The sequence below is a fragment of the Alosa sapidissima genome, chromosome 12, assembly GCF_018492685.1.
Source record: "Alosa sapidissima isolate fAloSap1 chromosome 12, fAloSap1.pri, whole genome shotgun sequence".
Lineage (NCBI taxonomy): Eukaryota > Metazoa > Chordata > Actinopteri > Clupeiformes > Clupeidae > Alosa > Alosa sapidissima.
In genome coordinates, this window is record NC_055968.1 from 26,205,818 (window position 1) to 26,228,683 (window position 22,866).

The following is a 22,866-nucleotide window of genomic DNA, read 5'->3' on the forward strand; positions in this document are numbered from 1 at the left end:
TGGATAATGCAGTTTTGAATATTAAAAGTGAATAAACTCTTTTGAAAGGTGGATAAACTCTAATAAGAGGTGGGTAGGCCTCCACTACATCCTAATTTGCGCTCATATGCCTATTCCCAGCTCCGTAACAGAAAGGTAATATTTGAATGTAAGCTAGATACAATGTAGGCTATATATATTTGATATCATAAATAGCCTGCCCTACACAACCAAGGGACGGAAGTTATCCTCTGAAAGCAGGGCATCTTCATATTTAGGCTAATGTTGCGGCGGAGCGCGCACCTGTTTGCTTTTTTTGACTGGCAGCGCCCAAGATCAGATGACAATACGTGAGTTGGATAATGTAGGCTAAAATATAAAGGTAGGCCTAAAGCAAACAATAAAGGACAATGTTTAAGCCATTGGACATTATAAAGAAAACGATCGCAAAGATGCAGAATGAATGAATGGCGAACTAGGCTACTTTTTCAGCAAAAACATAGCCTATCCTAAAAGAAATGTTAAGCCTACATGACATATCACGCTTATAATTTAGTCCTCTGTTTTGTAGGCTAAATCAGCATATTACGCTGGGTCATATTGGAAACGCAGTAGCCTACTGTATCATAACGTACAGGATTATGCTGTAGGCCTAGAGGTCTTTCCTTCATAAGGTAGGCCTACCATTTTTTTTTCTACAAAGTAGGCCTAAATGTTGATTATTCACATTACTGCAAGCAAAAGGAATGAAAGCGAGTAGAGGACAATGGACATGGATGAATACGATCTATTTCCAGAAAGCCTTGCTTGGAAAAAACATAATTAAGTCAGTTCGAATAGTTAGTTAAGCTATTCGAACTGACGCATATAGTCAACATCAGATGGCATAGGCTAGGCCTATACAATGTTTTCAATATATAAGTTTACATAGGCTACCGCTTTTAGGCCATTGATTTTATTAAAACATAATGATATTGATGAGGGGGTGTTTACAAGGCGGAGACCTAAAACCATCCGGGTGCGCACAAGTTGACGTTCATTTGTGATTTATAATGGGCACATCTGGGAGGGTGGCGTACGTTCGTTTTCTCTGAATCACACGTACGATCATTTCAGAAATGATCTAAGATCAAATGAAGGATGGTTTCTAGGCAACACTTTTATACCCCTGGACCTTACCTATAATGTATGGTCTAAAATGTGCTGGCTGGATAAAGGCCTCATTGGCTTGCAAAAAAAACTGATATTGCATTCCCTAAGGGGGTTTATGTAGGCTATCAATGTAACTAGAGAGAAAAAGGAGGCACCAATAAGACATATACATGGTTTGGTTAGAAAAAATATTTCAATTGAAGTTTGAAAAGTCTATAGCCCTACACATTACAAGGATTTAAAAGATAATTTCATAAAGTGATCAAAGGAACTGTATTCTGAATACCACCTATTTAAACTGTAACTAAATATAAACACAGTTACTCATCCTTGTATTTTAAATACATAATCCTGATACAATGACTTACTTCCCAACATTGTTTGTGCAATAGAAGGAAGAGACAGCCCTTGGCACTTTGAGATGTATATGTAAACACTGAAGGAATGGTACTAGACAGAGATGAGACATATAAGTTACAAAAGTATTGTTTTGGTGTCATGTCCTCTGCAGGTAATTAGCCCTCCTGACCAAAGTCTTCTGTGAACTTTTTAAGCTTCACCAAGTCCTCATCGTTCACAGTGGGCTTGGTCTTCTCAAGTGACTTTAGCATGTCCTTCTGTAAATAGAGGTAGTCATGAAAAATTTGTTTCTGACTTCACTACTTCATCAGGTACATGAGGAAAAAGACATCCGTAATTATTTTTTACCATGTTAACAACAGGTTCCAAAAGTTCATTTCCTGACACATCCATCCAGGTCATCTCTATGCCATTGGGGTCACTAGGAGAGCATGGGGTCAACAGGTCATCAACCACCACATCTGGTTTGTTCCACTGCTTTCCACGTACCTGGTATCATGGATGTGGTATGTGTTAGTAGTAATTACTAATTGAAGAAACACATTGAACTGCTTATATCAAGGATAAATTTTATTTCAAAAATCAATAATTTGGTTGAAGATTTATGGACTAATAACATCCTCCAAAAAGAGTATTCTTTGCTATACTACACTACCGGTCAAAAGTTTGAAAATCAAAGTTCAAAAATTATATACCAGCTGAGATCAGTTGCATTGTTTTTTAATCAGGGCAGCAGTTTTCAGATTACATTATGTGCTTACATAATTGCAAAAAGGTTCTCGACCATTGTAGACAGTTGTAGGCAATATCTACATTGCCCATTATCAGCAATCATTCATCAATGTTCCAAAGAGACATTCTGTTTACTAATCTGATATCATTTTAAAAGGCTAACTGAGAAAACATTGGAAAACCCTTTTGCACATAATGTAATCTGAAAACTGCTGCTCTGATTAAAAAAAAAAAACCAATGCAACTGATCTCAGCTGGCCTTCTGTCTATAATGAAGTGGAATGTAAATTCCAGAAAAGTGACCCCAAACATTGGACCGGTAGTGCTTCTGTCCAATTGGCTTTTAAAGGAACACGCCGTCATTTTGGGAAATTAGCTTATTCACCAGCTGCCTCAGAGTTATATAATACCCCTTGATCATCTCTGTGCGTGAAGTACCCACTGTTAGCATAGCTTAGCATAGCCTCCCAAAAGTGACAAAAGAACTGTTCTATTTACATGTTTGACTAGTATTATTACAATGTGCACACATTTCAATGTCAAATGCAACACAGTTATTTTCTAAGCATATGCTTGGAAGTACATTCTTATTTAGGCATAACGCTGCTACTGCAACTTTTCAGGTGCTGCATGCAAATCACTCCGCCCAAGTAGTGCTTTTCCTGAATGAGAAAATAGTTCCAAGTTTGTATATGCTTAGAAAATTGCCTATTTGTAGCCTATATGTTGTAACTATACAAGTCACAACATGTAAATGGGAACATGGTGAAGTTCTTTTGTTCTTTTGTCACTTGTGGGTGCTATAAACTAGTTGGAACTGCCCACCTCAGTGAACTATGCTAAGCTATGCTAACAGTGGGTGCTTCAGACAGAGGCACAGTGACGAGAAGGGTATCATCTTATCTAACTCTAGGGGAGACAGTGAATAAGCTAATTTCCCAAAATGTTGGTGTGTTCACTATGTCTCATGTAAGGGGCTATGGGTATCTAATCAGACATCTTATAAGTTACTATGATGAAGTTCTTTCTCCTTACCCGTTTGAAGTGAGTGGCTGACTGCACCTGGCGGACAGGCTGCATTAGGGCATCTCGAACAATGACGCTGATATCTGCACCAGAGTAGCCCTCTGTCTTATGACCAAGAGTGACAAAGTCTTCTTCATTCAGGTCATTGGGGGTGTTGCCCAAATTAAGCTTAAACATACTTGAGCGGGCGTGTTCTTCAGGCAAAGGGATGTAGATGCGTTTCTCAAACCTAAGCCACAGACACAAGCACACAGAGACACACACAGAACTGAATGAGCTTTCATGCTCATGAAAACACACATGCAATATACACTAAACACATTCTCTCTTTATTATGACCAGATGATGTACATGTTATGTTGGTCATTATGTGTTTTTATTTTTTTTATCCTCACCTTCTTCTAATAGCAGAGTCCAGTGACCAAGGGATGTTGGTAGCTCCAAGCACAAGAATGCCTTCATTGTCATTTCCAACACCTATGAAAAAGGAGGTGGACCAGTTAGAAGAGACACAACTTAACACAATTTACATGTATTGATTTGGCAATATTCAAAGCAATAAAATAACATTCAAGGTATTAACATTTATACATTTTAACATTTAAGCTACAGTGCAGAGGAGACTTTAGCTAGGAATTACCACTGCATCTGTCAATACTAGAGGATAGGAAGTCCTCAAGGAGCATCAAAAATTCCTGTGGTATCTTAGCTCACCTTGCATCTGGACCAGGAACTCTGTTTTAATACGACGAGCAGCTTCACTCTCATTCTCACTTCTTGAGCCACAGAGAGAGTCGATCTCATCGATGAAGATGATGGAAGGCTTGTGCTCTCGGGCCATGCTGAATAGGCTTTTCACCAATCTGAACACGAAGAGCGAGGTATGGGAATAAGGTTTCATATTGTAGAGAGAGTTATTATGTAGAATAAACATTATTGCAATACTGATTGCTTTAGTTGATTCTCAACAACCCTATCTCATATTTATGTCACCATCTAACACTCTAACCCAAAGACCCCTGTCCCTCTACAGGTATCTGACGCTCACTTCTCACTCTCTCCGAGCCACTTGGACACCAGGTCTGAGGAAGAGATGGAGAAGAAGGTGGAGTTGTTGGCTTCAGTGGCCACAGCCTTAGCCAGGTAAGACTTCCCTGTTCCGGGAGGGCCGAAGAGCAGGATACCCCTCCATGGAGTCCTTTTCCCTTGAGGTCAAGATACGTAAGGTTAGATTAGATTCAACTTTATTGTCATTGTGCAGAGTACAAGTACAAAGGCAACAAAATGCAGTAAGAAATCAATGGTTAAAATTAAGTTAGAATGTAAACAATGTTGTGAAATTCTACATGACAAGTAATGACAGCATGTAGAAAAGCATACAAGCATTTAAGCATTAAGAGATATACCAGTAAATAGGTGAGGAAACTTGATAGGGAGAATGACGGCTTCTTTCAATGCCTCTTTAGCTCCCTCCAAACCAGCCACATCGTCCCATTTTATATTTGGCTTCTCCATGACAATTGCACCTACAATTAACAAGAGTGATTGAGTGTGGTGATTAATTAAACACCTAATTAATCACCACAGCTTTGGTGACAGAATAAAAACGGGCCATTTATTTAATGGAAATAATGGTAAAGACATCACAACACCAAAAAACCTGCTTTAATTAAGGTTTTGCAATTTTCTTTTAGAATGTTTCACAGCTACTCAATTTTAGTGTATTGACTCCTTATCATGTTGCTGAAGAGACAAAAAAAATCATAATAATTATTTTTACAAATATTAAATGTTAAGCATTGCAAATCCATATGGAAGAAAGTACACAAATTGTGAAATTGTCTTTACTATTGGCATTATTTTCAAAGACACCAGAACAAGCTTGATTCGAGAATCTAGAGTGCTTCATGAAAAAAAATAAAATAATTAGAGTGTGGTATAGACACATTCTGTGTGCTAAGGTTACGTTTTTTTTCCGGATTTACGCTCACATTTATACATTTTAAATTAAAGGACACTGTTAATTATAGTTGTATCTGAATTAGATGAACTTGCAAATGCCTATCTTTACTTTGACACATGGGTAAGAGAATGTCAAAATTGTATTATTATGGATGATATGTAATCATAGTGAAAGGAGCATTGGTTATTTTTTACCTTGAAGCTGATTTTGGAACTTCTTTTTCTCTTGGTCCTCCCCATCACTGTCGCCTCTGTAAAAGTGTAACATGTAACATGTCCTCAGTTTCAGTTTAATGTGCCATAATCGACCAATCTATGCGTCTCGACCAGTCTAGTATGCATCAGATATGACAAACCATTATTTCTGCACTATGAATGAAGCCAATGAATCAATAGACAGACAATGAGCATTATCGACTCAAATGTCAAGGCACATTGACTTCAGGTTATTTTTTATGGGGTTATTTGATCACTGGGAAAGCTACTGCTCGACTGTCTAATGAAGTCCAAACCAAGACCAAGACTTTACTGCTCCCTGAAACCAGTCAGCAATTCAGTCTGTATATCCATAAAACCAACCAGAGGTACTCAGCTAATGCATAAAGCACTGGTAAGCACAAAGAGCCATCCAAGTTGCCATATCACTAAACAGAGACAGATAAACAGCAACCATGAGGCAGCATGGTTTATAAAGAAAGACCATCTTAAGGACATGTGCATTAGGTTGCATTGCCCATAATCCTGATTTTCAAGTGGTGTTCTGTTACTGTGGTGATCTGTTATGAACATAAATGCTCTCTGCCCGTACTGTACAGCCACACCTTACAAACACGCCCTATAAAGTAGCTATTCTGTCACAAGCAAATAGAGCTTACCTAAATCTCATGGCATAGATGCTACTAAAATAAACAAATAAACACATACCAACCAAGTGCTGTCTTCAGGCCGAAAATACTTTTGAAATACAGAAACATATAACAAGACTACGCCGTCATAGAACAAAGTCATACATTATTCTCCATCGCATATTAGATGTGGAGGAAAGAATCAGGGAAGCTTGTGTGCCATTGTGAACATATTAAGAGGTAATGGGTCTTTTATGCAAAACCTGCTACCACAGTAGTACCTGGAGAATACAATGGCCTGGTATCTGTCTGTATACAGCACATGTTCTATTTTGTGCCAGTTTCACAAAGTCTCCCTCACCCTTTGTTGTCCGACTCTTTTACAGGTTTGGATGGTGGGGCTTTTTCTTTCTTGTTCAGGTATCCTTTCAGTTCCTCTGCACGTTCCAAGTAGTCCTTACACTTGGCCCGGATACTCTGCTTGGCTTTCTCTCCCTGAGCCTCATCTGCAACACATGGAGGTGCATTACATTATGCTTGTACTCTGGTTTATATTTAAGCAATATGGCACAAGCGAGAGTGTGGATGGCTGTGGTTTGGCCATGGGCACGAGGCCAAAGGCCGAACTAGACTCTCGTCCACTCAAAAATTAATTAAGAGTTCGATTGGACCTAACTCTTGTGCAATTGACCATTATGCAACAGTCTGGTGACATGTTATTGAGTTTTGCTATGTGTTTGGGGTGAATTTGGAGTAAAGTGGCAGCAGCCTAAAAACTCATTACATTTCACCACGTGGAGAAAGTACTGTATTGATTGTTGGTACAAACGCAGGGCTTCCTCATAATTTTTTGCCTTGTCCTCCTCTGATGCCTTGCCTGCCAGGTCAATGGCTTTCTGTGTGGAAAAAAGAAACCACTGTGACAAAAGAAAGGGGTGTGCCCATCATACCACAGACACCTTGTTCTACAAGATGCTATTCACTGTCATTGGTTGGATTGTGTTGTCAGATAAGCATGGCGAGAAGTATGATATCAACTTTTCAGACTGACATTTAAACTTTTGTTGTTTGCCAATTTCAGTGCTGTTTTAATTTCTTACACAATTGATTTGGAAAACACTGTAAACTTGTATAAGGATACATTTCAGCTTCAGTTGGTTGTAATTAAGAATTACCCAGACTCCTCCTCACCTTTTAACTAGGCTACGCGCTTCCTTGTTTAGAGCTATTATCAAAATCCCCGTTTTTAACATTATAAAACAGATGGACATAATTACAGAGACCCATAAAACAACAACAGGGACACGCTAACACGCTAGGATTAGTTTCTGTTTCCTTTAAATAAGCTCAGAGAAGTATTACAAAATCGGACAGCATAGGTAGGCGGTGCAGGCAGGCAGGCTACCTGTACTGTACTTACCTGTAGGTTGTTGGATTTATTGGCCATCCTGCGTAGGCTATTTAAATTAAATTATTCTACCTGTAGACTACTGAAAGTACATGTACCTAAAATGCGTCAAGTCTTTTAACAATACGTTTACATGGCTACACACAAATCTCTATACTAAAAGAGAAAACAGATTATTCCTCTCCCTGTTTACAGCGTTGCTTCCGAGTTTGCTGCCAACGTCACAAATTCACGGTGAGTGATGTAGGAGGGATTGGTTTGGATGACCAAGCATCACGGGTGAACTGGAGGCGCTCCAACAGTGGTTGTGCGGGAGTGGCCAACCCACTCTCGACACTTTTCCAAGACTTCAGCCCAAGTCGGGGTACATCTGCTCTTTATCGATTCGACACTGTGTTGTATGTAGTCTAGCATGTAGTTTCCACCGGTAGGCTATAGACAACAACAACCAAAACTTGATTAAAGTTGTCTGACAATGCTGCTCCCCGTGGACAAAACTGGCAAAATCACCAAATTGTTCCGAGCAGCATGAATGATTCCTTTTCAACTAAGACAGATGAAGATGAAAGGAATGAATTTCATGAACACAAACTTTTTTATTCCATAAATGACAAAAAAGTAGTCTTTGTCAAACAAAGGGCAAAACAAGAATACAAATATAGCCTTTAACAGCATAAATACCAAACATTCAGAGCAATTCACCGGAAAAGAAAAGGCAAAAGAACCCCAAATCTTACAATAATGTCATTCATAGTGGTAAACGGTTTAAATTATTATGGCTCTGTTATTTACAGTAACAAGGTCTTTCTATTACCCAATAATTGATTCCATATGAAACACATTTTAGTTAGTAACATATCCACCAGTACAGCAAAATATTATCATTAAGGTAATACTTGTTGGTTTCATTGAAGTTGTTGCTACAAGAAGTAGCCTATGAGTACATTTAGGCCTAGTTAATTTAATACTGAGTTCAACCAAAAATTGCACTGATTGTAGACATCTCATTCAGACAGGCTTGAGAGACCAAGTTTTTTTAAATTCATAGCTTCAGTTGCAAACAAGCACCATAAAATATATCCTCTTAAATATCACTGGAATATCCAAACTGCTTTGCTATCTGACCTCTGGCAGGAAGTACATTATTTCTTAGGACACCCATGGTCAAACATGAGGACCAGGGTAAAGTGGTCATCAACTTCCATTGGCGATGTTTGGTCGTAGAAGCCAAAGGATTCTGTCATTCTTAGTAAGATCAGCAGGGAAATCATTATTCTGTTAAGAATAAAAAAACAATACAATTGGTCAATAAAGCACTCTGAAGCAAATAAATATGGAGCAAATACAAGAAGTCAGAAGGAAATAGAAATACCGTAAGAATCTTTCTTGCTTTGACAATATTTCCTTTGATGTTGTTAGTGTAATGTGTGTGCACATCCTTTTCTGTATATTTCTCACCCTTTCATTGCATGTCTTACTTTTCTAAGTTTCCTTGGTCCCTAATCTCTAAAGCAGATTTAACGTTTGTGATACTCACATTATTTGGTAAAGATGGATCCGCATTTGCTTCCAGCAAAAGTGATACAGTCTTAGGATTTCCCCCCATGACAGCTGCGTGAAGAGCAGTTGAACCATTCTGCAAAGAGGATCGAAACAAAATAACTTATTCCAATACAAATTACTCACTTACTTCACTTACTTGATAATTAGGTTTAAATATTGTTAGAGATATATTATGACATGATAACTGTTCAGTATATATCTTAATTGTATACTACAACTATGACAGCTACCAGAGTGATTTAAATTGCTTTAGTGGTACAACTAGTTTGTATGCTTTGGTGTCTTAATTATAGAGCTCTTACAGTGTGAGATTGAAATACATAGGTACAACCTTCAAAAGGCCCAGAGAGGGGGAGAACTTCAGAAGCTCCTCAACGACTTGATTATGTCCTTTAAGTGCAGCCTTGAACAGGGCCGTGGAACCATCCTATCAACAGACACCACATCCACAAACAAATAGTCCAAGGAAACAGATTGGAAACAAGCAAATGATTGAATTAACATATTCAAACCATTTAAAACCCTAACAAAATTGATTCAAACAATTTCTCAGTACTTTTGTCATGTGATGAGTGAGGGTGTTTACCTTTCTGTCCGTGTCGCGGTCGGCTCCACGCAGCAGTAAGACCTTCACCACCTCGCTGTGGCCCATCTGGGCTGCCATCCACAAGGGGGCAGTGCCATCCTAAGGCCAAGCAAAAAGTATGGGACATGGAGTATGCTTTATGGCAGTGGTTCTTAAAACGTTTTGTTTGGCGACCCCACAAAAAAACATTGGCCAAGTCTTGCGACCCCCCCCCCCCCCCCCCCTCCAACTGGCAAAATGGGTTTTTACAATGGAAAATGTTGTAGAGGCAGAAATTGTCTTCTCTCATAGGTAGGCTATGTTCAATGGCAGCCTTTTCGCTTCTGTGGCTAAAAGGCTGCATGGTGTTCTGTCACTGGTAAGCTTATGTCCAGCATCTTTAAGGTCATCATTGCAAGAGGCAGAGATTTGAGTTTGTGTACACAGAACATCCACTTTCAAAGAAACATTATGGAAACACTGTGAATTAGAAGCCTGCATCTAGGGCTACTAACTATCCCAGATGTTGGTCTAAAACCTTTAGGAAAATGTATTTAATTCAGACTGCAAATTATTTTGTGACCCCTCCCATATTTTTGGCGACCCCCAGTTTAAGAACGTCTGCTTTATGGCACACGTGGGTAAATGCTCAGTGTAAGCACCCTATTTAAATTACTCCCTGTACCAGCACAGGTTAAAGGAATAATTATGAGTTTGCGTATGTGTGAGTGCAGTAAATTCGATGTAATTACAGAAATGTGTTTATCAACTGAAGTCAGACATTACGTAACCTTTTGTAGTGCTTAGACAAGGCCAACTGAATGATGGAATGGCTCCATCATAAATCTCCTTATTTTATAGCCAACCTGTTGTTAGATAATCTTAATGAAGTAATGCATTGCGTGACACCCGTGAGACAGGTTAGGGGTCATGGGGGCTACCCACCCACCTCACGCAGGTGGTTCACTTTGGCTCCAGATGATATCAGCTGACGCACAACTGTCACATGACCTTGTTGGGCAGCAAGGAATAGTGGGGTGGCTCCGTCCTGAAATGAGATATCCCAGTGCAGCTAGTCATAAATAGTGTGTGTTGACCAACAGAACGTTTAAAAATAGCCACAGCCTGGGAGATCCTCATGAGAACACTGCTCGGTGTCGGTGGTAGAAATAGTAGAGGAGTTTCTCAAGGGTGGGTGCTGGTAAGAGTAGTTTTACTTTGAAAGTTTATTAAACATAGCTTACAATTCTGTATACAGCCAAGAAGATAGATATGGGGGGGGGGGGGGACATGTAATTCTATCCCCTACACTTATTTGAAGATAAATAGACTTGCTAAAATACTAGCTTGTGACCTGAGGCTAGTCTTTGCCAATCAAAGACACTTAGCTTATTAACTTGCCTAACTGTTGTTAGCAAATGATGCCGACAAAAAAGAAAGTCTCATTTTCAGTTTCCAATAAAAATCTTACTTCAGCAAAGGGCAGTCTAAGTTTATGACAATGTGATAGTGATGCTATTCTGAGTAGTTATCAAACTACAAAATAAGTATAAGTATAAGTATATATACTCTTTTGATCCTGTGAGGAAAATTTGGTCTCTGCATTTATCCCAATCCGTGAATTAGTGAAACACACAGTGAGGTGAAGCACACACTAATCCCGGCGCAGTGAGCTGCCTGCAACAACAGCGGCGCTTGGGGAGCAGTGAGGGGTTAGATGCCTTGCTCAAGGGCACTTCAACCGTGCCTACTGGTCAGGGTTTGAACCGGCAACCCTCCAGTAACAAGTCCAAAGCGCTAACCAGTAGGCCACGGCTGTCCTAACCAATCACTTTACTAAGGATTATTATAGGTAATTGTGTATTCATGTGCATATTGCACAATGGATAATGTTAAAGTAGGCCAGAGAGGTGGATACACAGAAATGTTTGACTTTCAGGCAAGCCAATAAAGTACCGTAAGATTACAGGGGATATGCACAGAAAAACAGTGGGCTGATTCCATCTGCTTGCACCCCACCCCTACAACCCCTTTTCCCTCGGTCAACCCCAGGCCCAGACATCCTCTCTAAATCCCAATCCCTGTCAAGATCACTGCAATGCCCCACTATCAGTGCAACCACAGAGAAACTGATCTTCTATTCATGAACATACTTAGTATCGCATGCAACTGAGAAATACATAGAAGACAGCAATATGCAGCAGTATGCAAGAAATACTCACATTTAGCTGGTCATGGACATTTGCCCCATTCTTCAGTAAGGTCTCGACAACTATGCTGTGACCATACTGGCTAGCGGCAGAAAGGGCTGTGCCACCATCCTGTACAGTAGATCGGTATCAGATGCATTTTGGTCAGATGCATGTGGTATACAAACAATACAACTAAAGAATAAGGTTTGCACGGCACGCAAATGCTCAGACATGCTATGGAGACTAGAGCACGCCAACTGTCCAATATCTGGATATTTGTTTAGCAGGATTTAATCTTGTGATAACTTGAAACTAAAATATATTTTTAGTGAGGACATTATCACTTAATTTTGTTACCATGACTGGCAATGACATAATTAGTAGGTTATTAGATGTCATGAAGACGGAGGGGTTTAACACAGTTCCCCCATACACACAGTCAAGCTCTCTTTCATTATCTACTTTGTCTGCATAGGTTGACACATGAATGACAGCAGGCTACTCTAAATACCTTGGTCCGGAATTCTGTGGAGGCCCCAAACTCAAACAGCAGCTTGACAATGTCATTGTGTCCCTGCTGGGCAGCAAAGAAGAGTGCAGTAGAACCTGTCTAGATCAAAGCAGAAGACACATAGAGAGCATCATCAGTTGGCCTTCCAGGCATCAAAGAGACAGGCACACAAGGATGATATACAGTACAATTTAGCCCTCGGTCCTCACTTGGCAAATGTTGAGCTGTTTGCACCAATTATCTTTCAAGTACATTTGCACCATGAACTTCAAGCCATTGCTTTTTATGATGGTAAGTCTTCACAGAAGCCATCATATTAACATTGATCTATAGCAGTCAGGGAATATTTTCCACATTAATAATGCAATGTGGAAAATACGCTGTTAGGTCTCCTTGCATGGCTCAACAGGTAACCTTTCCAGGAAGTGAACTGCAATGTTTTGGAGGTAGCTGACAGTTGAAAAAGATAAATGCCTTTTCGCTGAGTGGTAAATCTGATGTAAGCCTCTAATCTGAGTAAATCAAAACACACTTACTGTTTGGCACAGACAATTATTAGTGTAAGTTATGTTTAGTTGAACTATTTGTTTTGCATAAATGAACAGTTAATCTCCTTTTGACATCTCCCTCTGACTTCAGCGTAAAGGTTGTATCAGCGATTTCAGGCCCAAAAAAGGCCCAAACATAAATGATCACATTCATCTAATCTTTCCTAACGATCTGCTAGCTGCCTGCCTCACAAGCAAGCCGTCAAAAAACTGCGTCTCTGTAGGCAGCCTAGGCTCCGAGATCTGTACACAAAAACAATTGCTACCAACAAGGGTTGGCAATTGAATGGTGCCTTGAATGGTCTGAATACCTCTCTTTGCAAGTTGATATCTGCTCCTTGCATGATGAGCTCCCGGGCACAGTCATAGTGTCCGCTGTATGAGGCAACCATAAGGGCTGTGGTACCATACTGGAAAGGGTGAACAACATTACATTACATTACATTACATTACATTAAGCAGACACTTCTTGACCAAAGTGACTTACATATGTCAGCTATATTACAAGGGATCACATTGTCCCCGGAGCAACTTGGGGTTAAGCGCCTTGCTCAAGGGCACAACGGTGGAAGCTGGGAATTGAACCGACAACTTTCAGGCTACTACACGCTAGCCCAGCTCCTTAACCACTACACTACCACCGCCCCCCGTCACATCATCACAAATATCATCATCAGTATACTCATAACATTACTAGCAACTCTATAGCAGTGGTCCTCAGTGTTCCCACTCTAGAAATTATATAGCTATGTAGAAAGACACTATGTAGCTATTATATTTCTCATAGGAAGAAAAATCACTGCAATCGAACCCTCGCAGGATCCTGGCGCAACTAGGTAATGTGTGAGTGACTCAGCCTTTGCATAGAGGTGGTGGTGGTGTTTATAGGAGTGGGGGTGCAATTGTTTTTTTCATTGTCAAAGTGGGGCTCGCCAAAATAAAGTTTGGGAACCACTGCTCTATAGTACAGTAAGCATTAACATGAAATGTATTCAACATGTGCACATACAATCTACATACAGCAATCGATACAGCAATGAGAAATGGCCAATGATATTACAATGACATTGTCTCTTTTTGTTTTTCAGATTTGAACATCCCAAAACTCTCACTAAATAGGGTGCGTTCACAATCAATACAAATATACAGACACACGCACACAGAGAGAGACACACTGCCTTGTCATAAATGCTCGGTTAGCCATACACAGTCTTTGCAGTCGGCATCCACGCGCCCACTATTGAGAAGCAGCTGAAGCAGAGCCAAGTTTCCCTTCCGTGCTGCCCAAAATACTGCGTTGGCGAGGGGCGTCTCCTTCTGCAAAAACACATGTACATAGACATCACATATAGCCATCACAGTGCACAGAGAGACATTACATGGCAGCCTATATGTGCGCACAGAGTCCCGCGGACCAGCTACCTGGCACTTGATTGGCTATTAATGCAGCGCAATCAAAACAGACAACTCTCCTATTCCATATTCATCCCCATATAGAATTGTATGGATAAATGCAGATGCAGAATAAGCAGTTTGTGTGGATCCACAAACGTCAATATGCTTAATATTTAGAGACTATAAAATGGCAAAACGCTGCATAGCAGAGCACGTCAGGAAAGCTTTTTTCCCAATATTTCCGTTCCCTTCCATAGTGCTTGCTGGTCGCCTGGCAGAGTGGCTAACTGGCTGCGCAGACTGTGTTCATAAGTAATTTGTCTGTACATTGAAATGTCGACAGGGCATCCAGCACCAGCAAAAATAAAGATTTATATTCGACTTCAGTGAACACCGGTGTCATTGCGAAGTTATGCTCATGCCAGAAAAAATACGCTATCCAATTCGCCTTCGGCTAAGAAATGTCAGTTGAGAGGCATAGTGCTCGTCAGTGCTACAATACTCTTGCAACTAGTCATAGCGGTTTATCTTAAACCAGAATGTAGAGATTGAAAGTGTTTTTTTACCTTAAACGACATTCTCCGTGTCCTATTCGCAACTCATTGCTCTAGGTGAAGACAGTTTACCGACGGCTAACTTCAGGACCGCTGACGGTCAAAGGGATCTCGCTGTCCACCCTGCCCAGTTGACGTTGCTGTAATAACTACCACGCAGCCACTACAAGCCAACCAGCTATTACGCAGTGTTGTCCCTCCGATCGAATCGCACTAAACACCTTCAGGGGCGCACATACTCTCGGAAACGATAGAGGATATTATCATGACATTGTACCCTATATTTTGTTCCCTTGCGCATTAATATAAAAAAAATCAACTGTGAATTATAAGAACCAGGGCCGGAGTGGGGCCACTTTTCAGCCCAGGAGTTTCAGGCCCAAGACCGGCCCACTTTTTTAGTGGTGGTGGAAATTGGATAAATAAGGCAACATTTCAGCTCTTACTATCCTGTAGTTTTTATTATAGGCTAATATTCCACTATTCCACAAGGATAGGTTGATAAGTTAACAAAAACAGGAAGGAAGAAATAAAGCATTTGAAATGTATCTCACAATTCCACTAAGAGGCATATTGAACTACTGTATTGTTTACATGTTTTTTTCTGCATGGGTCAGCTATCATGTTGTTGTTTGGTGATTTGCTCCTTTACTACACCCACTTCTGAGCAAACAAGCCATATAGGTTGATCGTGTAGCCTACTGCTGTCATAGCCTACTGTTCTTTCTTCCATAAAAATAACTTTAATTAATATGGTTAACTCTATTATTCTTTCTACTTGTCCCCATAGTCATAGTTAATTTCGGGCTCATCATTTTCAGCGGGGGACTGGCTGATCTGCTGCTCAGGCTACTTTTGTTTTTAGGCCTATAGGCTACTGCATACACAGATCAAGCTTGAGTTTTGTTATCAATATTTGCATAATATTTGCAAAGTCTATGAATAGCCATATTGGATGATACCAAAATGCTAATATTTTAATTCATTTAATATGTTACGTGGCACATTTGGCACATATGGCACATTTGGAAGCATTTTCCTCCAATACTTTTCATCTCTTTTACCTGGACTTTTTTACCAGGCTGCGGTGTTAGGCATAGAATGCGAACGTGTGTAGCCAACTTTAAGAGAAGATAGATTAACGTGACAAATGCCAATATTTTTCCCTCGACCGGCCCAAAAGTGAAGCGGCCCACCGGGAATTCTCCCGATTCTCCCGATTACCCACTCCGGGCCTGATAAGAACATATTTATTTAGTTAAATCCCTCTAAAAGTTAAACATTCAGACATCCATGCAAAGATGTTTACATTAAATTACCATTATAATCAGTGCAATAAAAACAATAATATTCCAGTAGATGAATGTTTTGAAAAATGTTTTTAACATGAATATTCCTTGTCTGTAAAATTATGTTGGCTAAAGGAATATTGAAGTAGGTATATAAGTGTCAGGTGGTTGAATTTCTTTCTCTCTCTCTCTCTCTCTCTCTGGTTTTGTTTTTGGTTTTGCTGGTTCTTGTATGATATGCCACATTTGTGGCTGGAGCAGGTAAACTGTTGAGAGATTACAGTAATTGTAGAGGGAGTCACACTTTTGATGAAAGACATACAAATATCCATATGTATGACCTCAACGTTATTGATCTCCATTTTAAAAATGGCAATATGTTGTGCCACCTCTCCTCTTTGACAGTATCAAGATTTTGGGTTGTTCATCCTTAACCTACAGGATAAACAATATTGATGTACTTTCATGACCATAATGAAAGGTTCTCAAGTGTTTCCATGTTGATGCTGTCATTATATTGACATAGATGTGCTAAAAGTGCCCTTGCATATGCCTGGAACACACCAGATGCTTGGCCTAATGTAGGCCTATGTAAAGGAAGCTCTGTATGTAGGCCTAACAGTATACTTGATAGCTACTGATACATGAATATTTTCAGTGGCTCTCTTATTTGGATATGGATAATATCTTTATTCATCCACCTTTATCCACCTATAGTATAAAAATATCTATTTGAGAAGTTTTGTGAAGAGTCTTTGTGTGCCGATATCAAGTAAACCTGATCTAAAACTGTAATATGGTTTGTGTGTTATATTTCACAATGCAATAAATAAATGAAATAATGTGCAGCAAATAAACACTAACATCGAGACCCCCTAATTGGTCTTTATAGGCCCATTATAGGTTTTGGAGAGGAGAAGCCTACCTTATACCTGCTGGCGTGAAACACATATTTTACACACCATTTTACCTGTCATTTTCATTCTAATGCCCTGCAGGGCAAACTTTTTAACACGTACTGTATAATTATCTCATCACAAACACTGTTATTATCCGGGTTGTCCCAGCACATCATTTTTCACCAAACATATGCTTGAGAATGGTGCTATCATTTGGACAGGTGGGTTGTTTTTTTTAGCCCCAGACAAATACACCTGACTGCCACTGGATGTTTGCCATGCACTTACATTGAACTGCATTTGCACACTTACACCATTTTTTATTACGATTCAGAGCAGAAAAATAACAAGTTTTGGCTTGTTTCAAGTCAGACACAAGACGGTGATGGTATGCTGGCACGAAAAAGTAGGGGTGTCAATCGCAGCGTAAAAGAGGTCTGGGTTTTTCCTGAAACTGCAGTCACTCAAGAGATGTTTAGATAAGTACAGACTGTTCAGAAAGCAACATATTTGTATGATTCTGGAGCTTTTAGGGCTTAACTCTAATCTCAGGGAGCGTACATCGCTGTAATTATCATCAAATGAAAGTTTGAGCTGTAGTCCTTTTCAAACATTCTATGCATCACAGGTTGTAAGACAGGTCAAAACAAACTTAAATAAAGTCACCCACATTGAACATGTTCTTGCAAAGTCTTTCCAGTCATTCGGCCATAAGCGACTTATAGACATCAAGGGTTTTGTATCTTCTCTACTAATGAGGTGTATTTTGCAATCATGTTCGGTTCTAGCTTGTTTCTGAGGCCATGCTATGCTCCTATGTTTTTCTTCTGTTTTTTCTTCTGGTCCGGTGTTTCTGTCATGATCAGATGGGGTGATGTCAGTGAGAGCATCTCCCTTTACCATCCTGCGTAAGGGTTGCCCAGTGAGTGTTAATACATGTCCATAGTGCTGAACAGGCAAAACATGTTTCTGTTCTCTCACATTCATCCTGCAGCTCTGGCATCAAGAGAGCTGGCATTAATGTGTACACAAGAGCTCATTGCTTTGGCAGCCACACACACACTCATCAGACGATGCACCCTCCATGTTTTTTTAGGCTGGGTAGATAGAGTTGATGGTCTGGATGATGACCCATATTTCCTAATTCATTCCACCCGTCTGGTACAGGTTGATCTTTGTCTCGTTCTTCCATTGCCCTGGTGCTTTGCGCCAGAACGCTACAGGGGTGTCAATGGTGCCAGCCTGTAGCCTGACTATGAAGGTGTAATCTTCTCTTCAGCTCGACTCATCCATACCAATACTAGAGATACATCTTGATCTGTGTAACAACTGTTCATTAGTCTTCTGTCTTTTTATTTTTTATTTCAGGGTCTATGAGGCTGTTTGCTTTTTTAAGGTTCAACAGGGTACCCTAGTCTCTCAGTGATGTAACAAACAGTTGGTTTTGGCACTACACCGGGTGGTGCCTCTAATTGACTTTAAAGCTGTCTTGATGGTGGCATTTACTGACTCTTGCACGTTGTCTCCTCTCATGTTGAAAGACAACAGCACATTTCAAATGAGAATGTCAGATTTCAAAACACCCCTATAAAACATTTTGTGAGCATTTTGGTGTAGGGTGACAATTAAACTGATCACACACATGCCTCAAACATTGAGTTGTACCAGATGAGCACCACTTACAACCTCCTACATAATTCATTTATTGCTGATATAAACTCTGTAAACCATGAACTGAAATGAAGTTAATTTCAAATGCAAGGAACACACTAAAGTGCTGTCCCCAAAAGTTGTCCAAATCTAATCTAATATCATCAAAATATCATAAAATTCAGAGCTATTCCAGTGTTGTAGTTGTAGTTGTAGTGTTAATTAATTCCAAATGTAACTTTAGGTATTTACTCTTTAGGTTATGAAACATAATTCATCACATCTTGTTCTTAAGTTGGATTGACGGGAGCACACAGTGTGGTCACACCCCTCACTGAAGGGAATATAAGGAGGAGTGAGCAGACATTTTGTATGCTTTTGAAGACACACTGATTTGCTGCCCTTCCATACAGGATTTATACATGCAGATGGGTGAGTGTTTTTGTTAACATATTAGTTTCATACTTACAAAATTACAGTGCTGAGGATGTTAAAGCTCAGAATAGTACAAGAATTATGGTGAGAGTTTATAAGTGATGTATTTATTTGTAATATCGTAATATGAATATGACTGTGTGAGTGTGTGCACTTGTCTATGTGTTTAAGTTCTTTGAAAATATGTTGAAAATATGTTTTGTGCTCTACTTGATGGATAATTTAAACCACAGGCAAATTTGACTTATAGGCATGAATTAAAGTTTCTTAAAAATTACAATTCATTAGTCATGTCTCAAGCTTGCTGGATTGGAGGCCTGACCAGAGCATGTCTGGTCATCCTGCTTTTGTGGGGCCCTTACTATGCCACCGCCGACTCAGATGAAGAAATGGAAAGCGAGTGGACAATGTGGAAACAGCAGAATGGTGTGTCATATGATGAAGAGGCAAGTCAACACACTGACCTTGTTAAAAATCCAACTGCAATCCAACTGTACACACACACACACACACACACACACACAGATGTTTTGTTGCCTGTTAAAATTTCAGATGGATGTGTGTAGATGGATGACTTTGAAAGAAAGGGGATTTGGGAGAGCCACTTGAGGTACATCAAAGACAACAATATGAACGTCCTCCAAGGGAGCAGAGGGTTCACCATGGCCATGAACAAATATGGAGACCTGGTTAGTTCTAATTAAATTACTCAAACTAGTTCAAGGACATTATAATGGGCTGTTGGAACTTTCTGTAGAGTTTGGAACTTTCTGTAGAGTTTACTATTCAAATGGCTAAATATGGCCACCTTGCAAAGCTAGATTCTTTTTAAGAGTGGTGTGGTAATTTGCTACATCATAGAAATAGCTTTTTTTAAAAAAATCTAACTCCTTCCCTTTTCCACAGACCCATCAAGAGTACAAACGTCTGCTGGGGGCCAAAATTAACATACAGAATGCGAAAAGAGGGAAGGATGTGTCTCCGCGTAAACTCAGAGCTGGGGCCAAGCGTTTGGGGCTGGCCACCGTGGATTACAGAACTATGGGTTACGTCACTGAAGTCAAGGACCAGGTAGAGTTGTCAAGTTAATATAGTTTGCTAAATAGTCTTATATATAAAGTGTTAAAAAAATATGACCATGAGAGTCATGTGTGCTTCTTTATTAGGAAGCTTAAAAACAGAATGAAATATGAAAAAATCATCAGTAGATATGTATGAAGTTCCTGATTGTGATGTTCTGATAGGGCTTTTGTGGCTCTTGCTGGGCGTTCAGCACTACGGGGGCCATTGAGGGACAGGTGTTTAAGAACACTGGCAAGCTGGTGTCCCTGAGCGAGCAAAACCTGGTGGACTGCTCCAAGTCTTTTGGGACACATGGCTGCAGTGGTGCCTGGATGGCCAACGCCTATGATTATGTGGTGAAAAATGGTCTGCAATCAGCTGACATGTACCCTTATACATCAGTGGTATGTTCTTTGGTTTATTGTAGGTTAGCGTTGAGTTGATACTTAGATATTTTCAGCATATGCGTTATCGTCTTCATAATAATAAAGTAGACAAAATAAATAAGTTAGTAAATAAGTAATTAAGTAATGTTTACTCACCATATTTCTGGGTTTGGGGTTTTCAACTCAATTTTATCTGTTAAAGACTTAAAGTTTAGTTTGGCTATGCATTACAAATCCCAGTCCAATAGAGAGTTGTTCCTAACAAAGGGTTTTTAATGGTTCTTTTTAGGATACCCAGCCTTGTTTCTATGACAACGCCATGGCAGTGGCCAAGATCACTGATTACAGGTTCATACCAGCTGGAGATGAACAGGCCTTGGCTGATGCTGTGGCAACTGTTGGGCCGATCACAGTTGCTATTGATGCTGACCACACCAGTTTCCTGTTTTACAGCTCAGGTACAGTATGTTACTCCCCCCCCCCCCCCATTTCTCAGAACAGAATCAATGAGACTGAAAATGACTTTGTGCTGAGCACAAAGTTTAATTCAAGAAAAAATGTTAATAAAATTAAATTGAATTAAAGGAAATTAATTTACAATATCATTTGTATAATAGAAATTATCATGTAGTAGATATTCTATATACAAAAAAGTGCAGCAATACAAAAAGAAAATCAAATTTAATTTAAAGTATTTTAAGTTCAATTCACAACACTCTTTCAAAATAACAGTTTCAAACGCATTTTAACGATAAACTTACTTATAAAATGGACAATGGCGCCTCTGACACAGCGGATGCGTGTCTGGAATGCCTGGTATCGCAACTTTGTTAAACCCTGCAGAAGCATGACCCTCTTTGTCAGTTCTTGACACACTTGATACTGCCATATCCAGTATGTTGAAATTTGACATCAAGGGGTATACTAGTTACCATATTGTGTTGCTTTAAGAATAATGAACTCTTAGTACTGTTATTCCTCTGAAACTGCCCTGACAGGGATCTATGAGGAGCCTCTCTGCAGCCCTCAGGGCCTTAGCCATGCAGTGGTGCTGGTGGGCTATGGCTCAGAGGGAGGAAAGGACTACTGGATCATCAAAAACAGGTGGGCACACTACCAGACACCACTGTGTCTTATTATACAATGGCGTTATTGTCTAATCCCCCCCCCCCCCCCCCCCCATCTCTGAATTATCTTGTATGTTTCCTAATGGTTGTTCTAATACGGTGAAAATACATCTCCTAACATGCTAAATCAATAACATTCTGTGGTCTTCAGATTCGAGACAGTAATAGTCAGCCTCTTCCTTGTCTTCTTGCCTTTTCAGCTGGGGCTCAGGGTGGGGAGAGGGAGGATACATGCGGCTTATCCGAAATGGAAATAACACCTGTGGAATTGCCAGCTACGCCCTCTATCCAGTCATGTAAACAGCGATTAATCAAAAAGTCAACACATTTATTTGTGATTAATAATAAAAAAAATGGCAATTTTTTTTTTCCTTAAGCAAAAAGGCAATTACTGTAGCATGTGTCTTTGTTTTGTCATTGTAGTTGTCTTAGTAGTATGATGTTTACTGAGGGCAAACCATGACTCAGTGACACAGTAAGCAGACATCTGTGTCTATAAGCTGACTCAACAAGAAGAGCCAGTTTATGATGAGATGCACTATTTTCCCTTTTTGCCATTTCTTTCTCCAGAACAGTCTTTGTGTATGGTAGGGTTTGTAATGCAATGCTACTTGTTTTCTTTTGTGTGCATTTGCATGGTTGTTTGTGTTTACATTACACTGTCTGTATCAGAGCACGGTTTTATTATTGTTGTTATTCAAGCCCAATTGTTTTCATACGTGCATATCTTTCTCCAGAACAGTCTTTGTGTATGGTAGGGTTTGTAATGCTGTCAGATACCGTCTGAGAGACTGTGTTGGCCTCGCCAAATTTTTTATGTTTTGTAATCAGCATATCTGTTCATGTTTATGTGAGTGCATCATTGTAAATGCACTGTAAAACACACATTTTGGTGCTCAGATCATGGTGCTCTTAATGCTTCAAAAGGATACATTTTACAAATGTTATTGTCTTTATTAACTTCCGAGGTTCAGTAAATGTTAAACCAATGAGAGACTGCTTGAAAAATAAATAGAATAACATTCTAACAATCATGTAAAAAAAAGCCCATACACACACCATAAACCGTGTTTATTCATTGAATAACTGTATTACAGCTGATGTCTGCTCTGATCGGTGCACTGCCTTTTTTGTTCATTGTATGCTAACCACCACACAACCAAGTCAATATGAAAAGAATGAAAACATGAACAGCATTTTCAAAAAGAGCTTTTTCTTACTTTTTC

General features: G+C 39.7%; 3 protein-coding genes across 4 annotated transcripts; 1 reads left to right on the plus strand and 2 right to left on the minus strand.

The window, feature by feature from the left end:
- Positions 1-1,305: 1,305 nt before the first annotated feature.
- On the minus strand, positions 1,306-7,718 carry LOC121677787 (vacuolar protein sorting-associated protein 4B-like). The gene is made up of 11 exons (XM_042056781.1): positions 7,477-7,718; positions 6,841-6,952; positions 6,418-6,562; positions 5,407-5,462; positions 4,656-4,775; positions 4,298-4,454; positions 3,964-4,112; positions 3,645-3,726; positions 3,259-3,478; positions 1,840-1,980; positions 1,306-1,748 (listed from the first exon to the last, which is right to left on the minus strand). The coding sequence occupies exons 1-11, from the start codon at positions 7,501-7,503 to the stop codon at positions 1,647-1,649; spliced, it is 1,311 nt and encodes a 436-aa protein (XP_041912715.1). The 5' UTR covers positions 7,504-7,718; the 3' UTR covers positions 1,306-1,646.
- A 322-nt stretch (positions 7,719-8,040) lies between these two features.
- ankrd29 (ankyrin repeat domain 29) lies at positions 8,041-14,958 on the minus strand. 2 transcript variants are annotated; one of them, XM_042057351.1, is made up of 10 exons: positions 14,805-14,958; positions 14,050-14,160; positions 13,155-13,253; positions 12,296-12,394; positions 11,815-11,913; positions 10,542-10,640; positions 9,614-9,712; positions 9,359-9,454; positions 9,002-9,100; positions 8,041-8,739 (listed from the first exon to the last, which is right to left on the minus strand). In XM_042057351.1, exons 1-10 carry the CDS (start codon positions 14,814-14,816, stop codon positions 8,659-8,661), a joined length of 894 nt encoding a protein of 297 aa, XP_041913285.1. In that variant the 5' UTR covers positions 14,817-14,958; the 3' UTR covers positions 8,041-8,658. The 2 variants fall into 2 exon arrangements, with proteins under 2 accessions (XP_041913285.1, XP_041913286.1); XM_042057352.1 differs by lacking the exon at positions 10,542-10,640.
- A 4,074-nt stretch (positions 14,959-19,032) lies between these two features.
- cts12 (cathepsin 12) lies at positions 19,033-22,753 on the plus strand. Its single transcript, XM_042057350.1, has 8 exons — positions 19,033-19,062; positions 19,354-19,511; positions 19,632-19,754; positions 19,972-20,136; positions 20,310-20,531; positions 20,803-20,971; positions 21,512-21,617; positions 21,841-22,753. The coding sequence occupies exons 1-8, from the start codon at positions 19,053-19,055 to the stop codon at positions 21,938-21,940; spliced, it is 1,053 nt and encodes a 350-aa protein (XP_041913284.1). The 5' UTR covers positions 19,033-19,052; the 3' UTR covers positions 21,941-22,753.
- Positions 22,754-22,866: the final 113 nt, after the last annotated feature.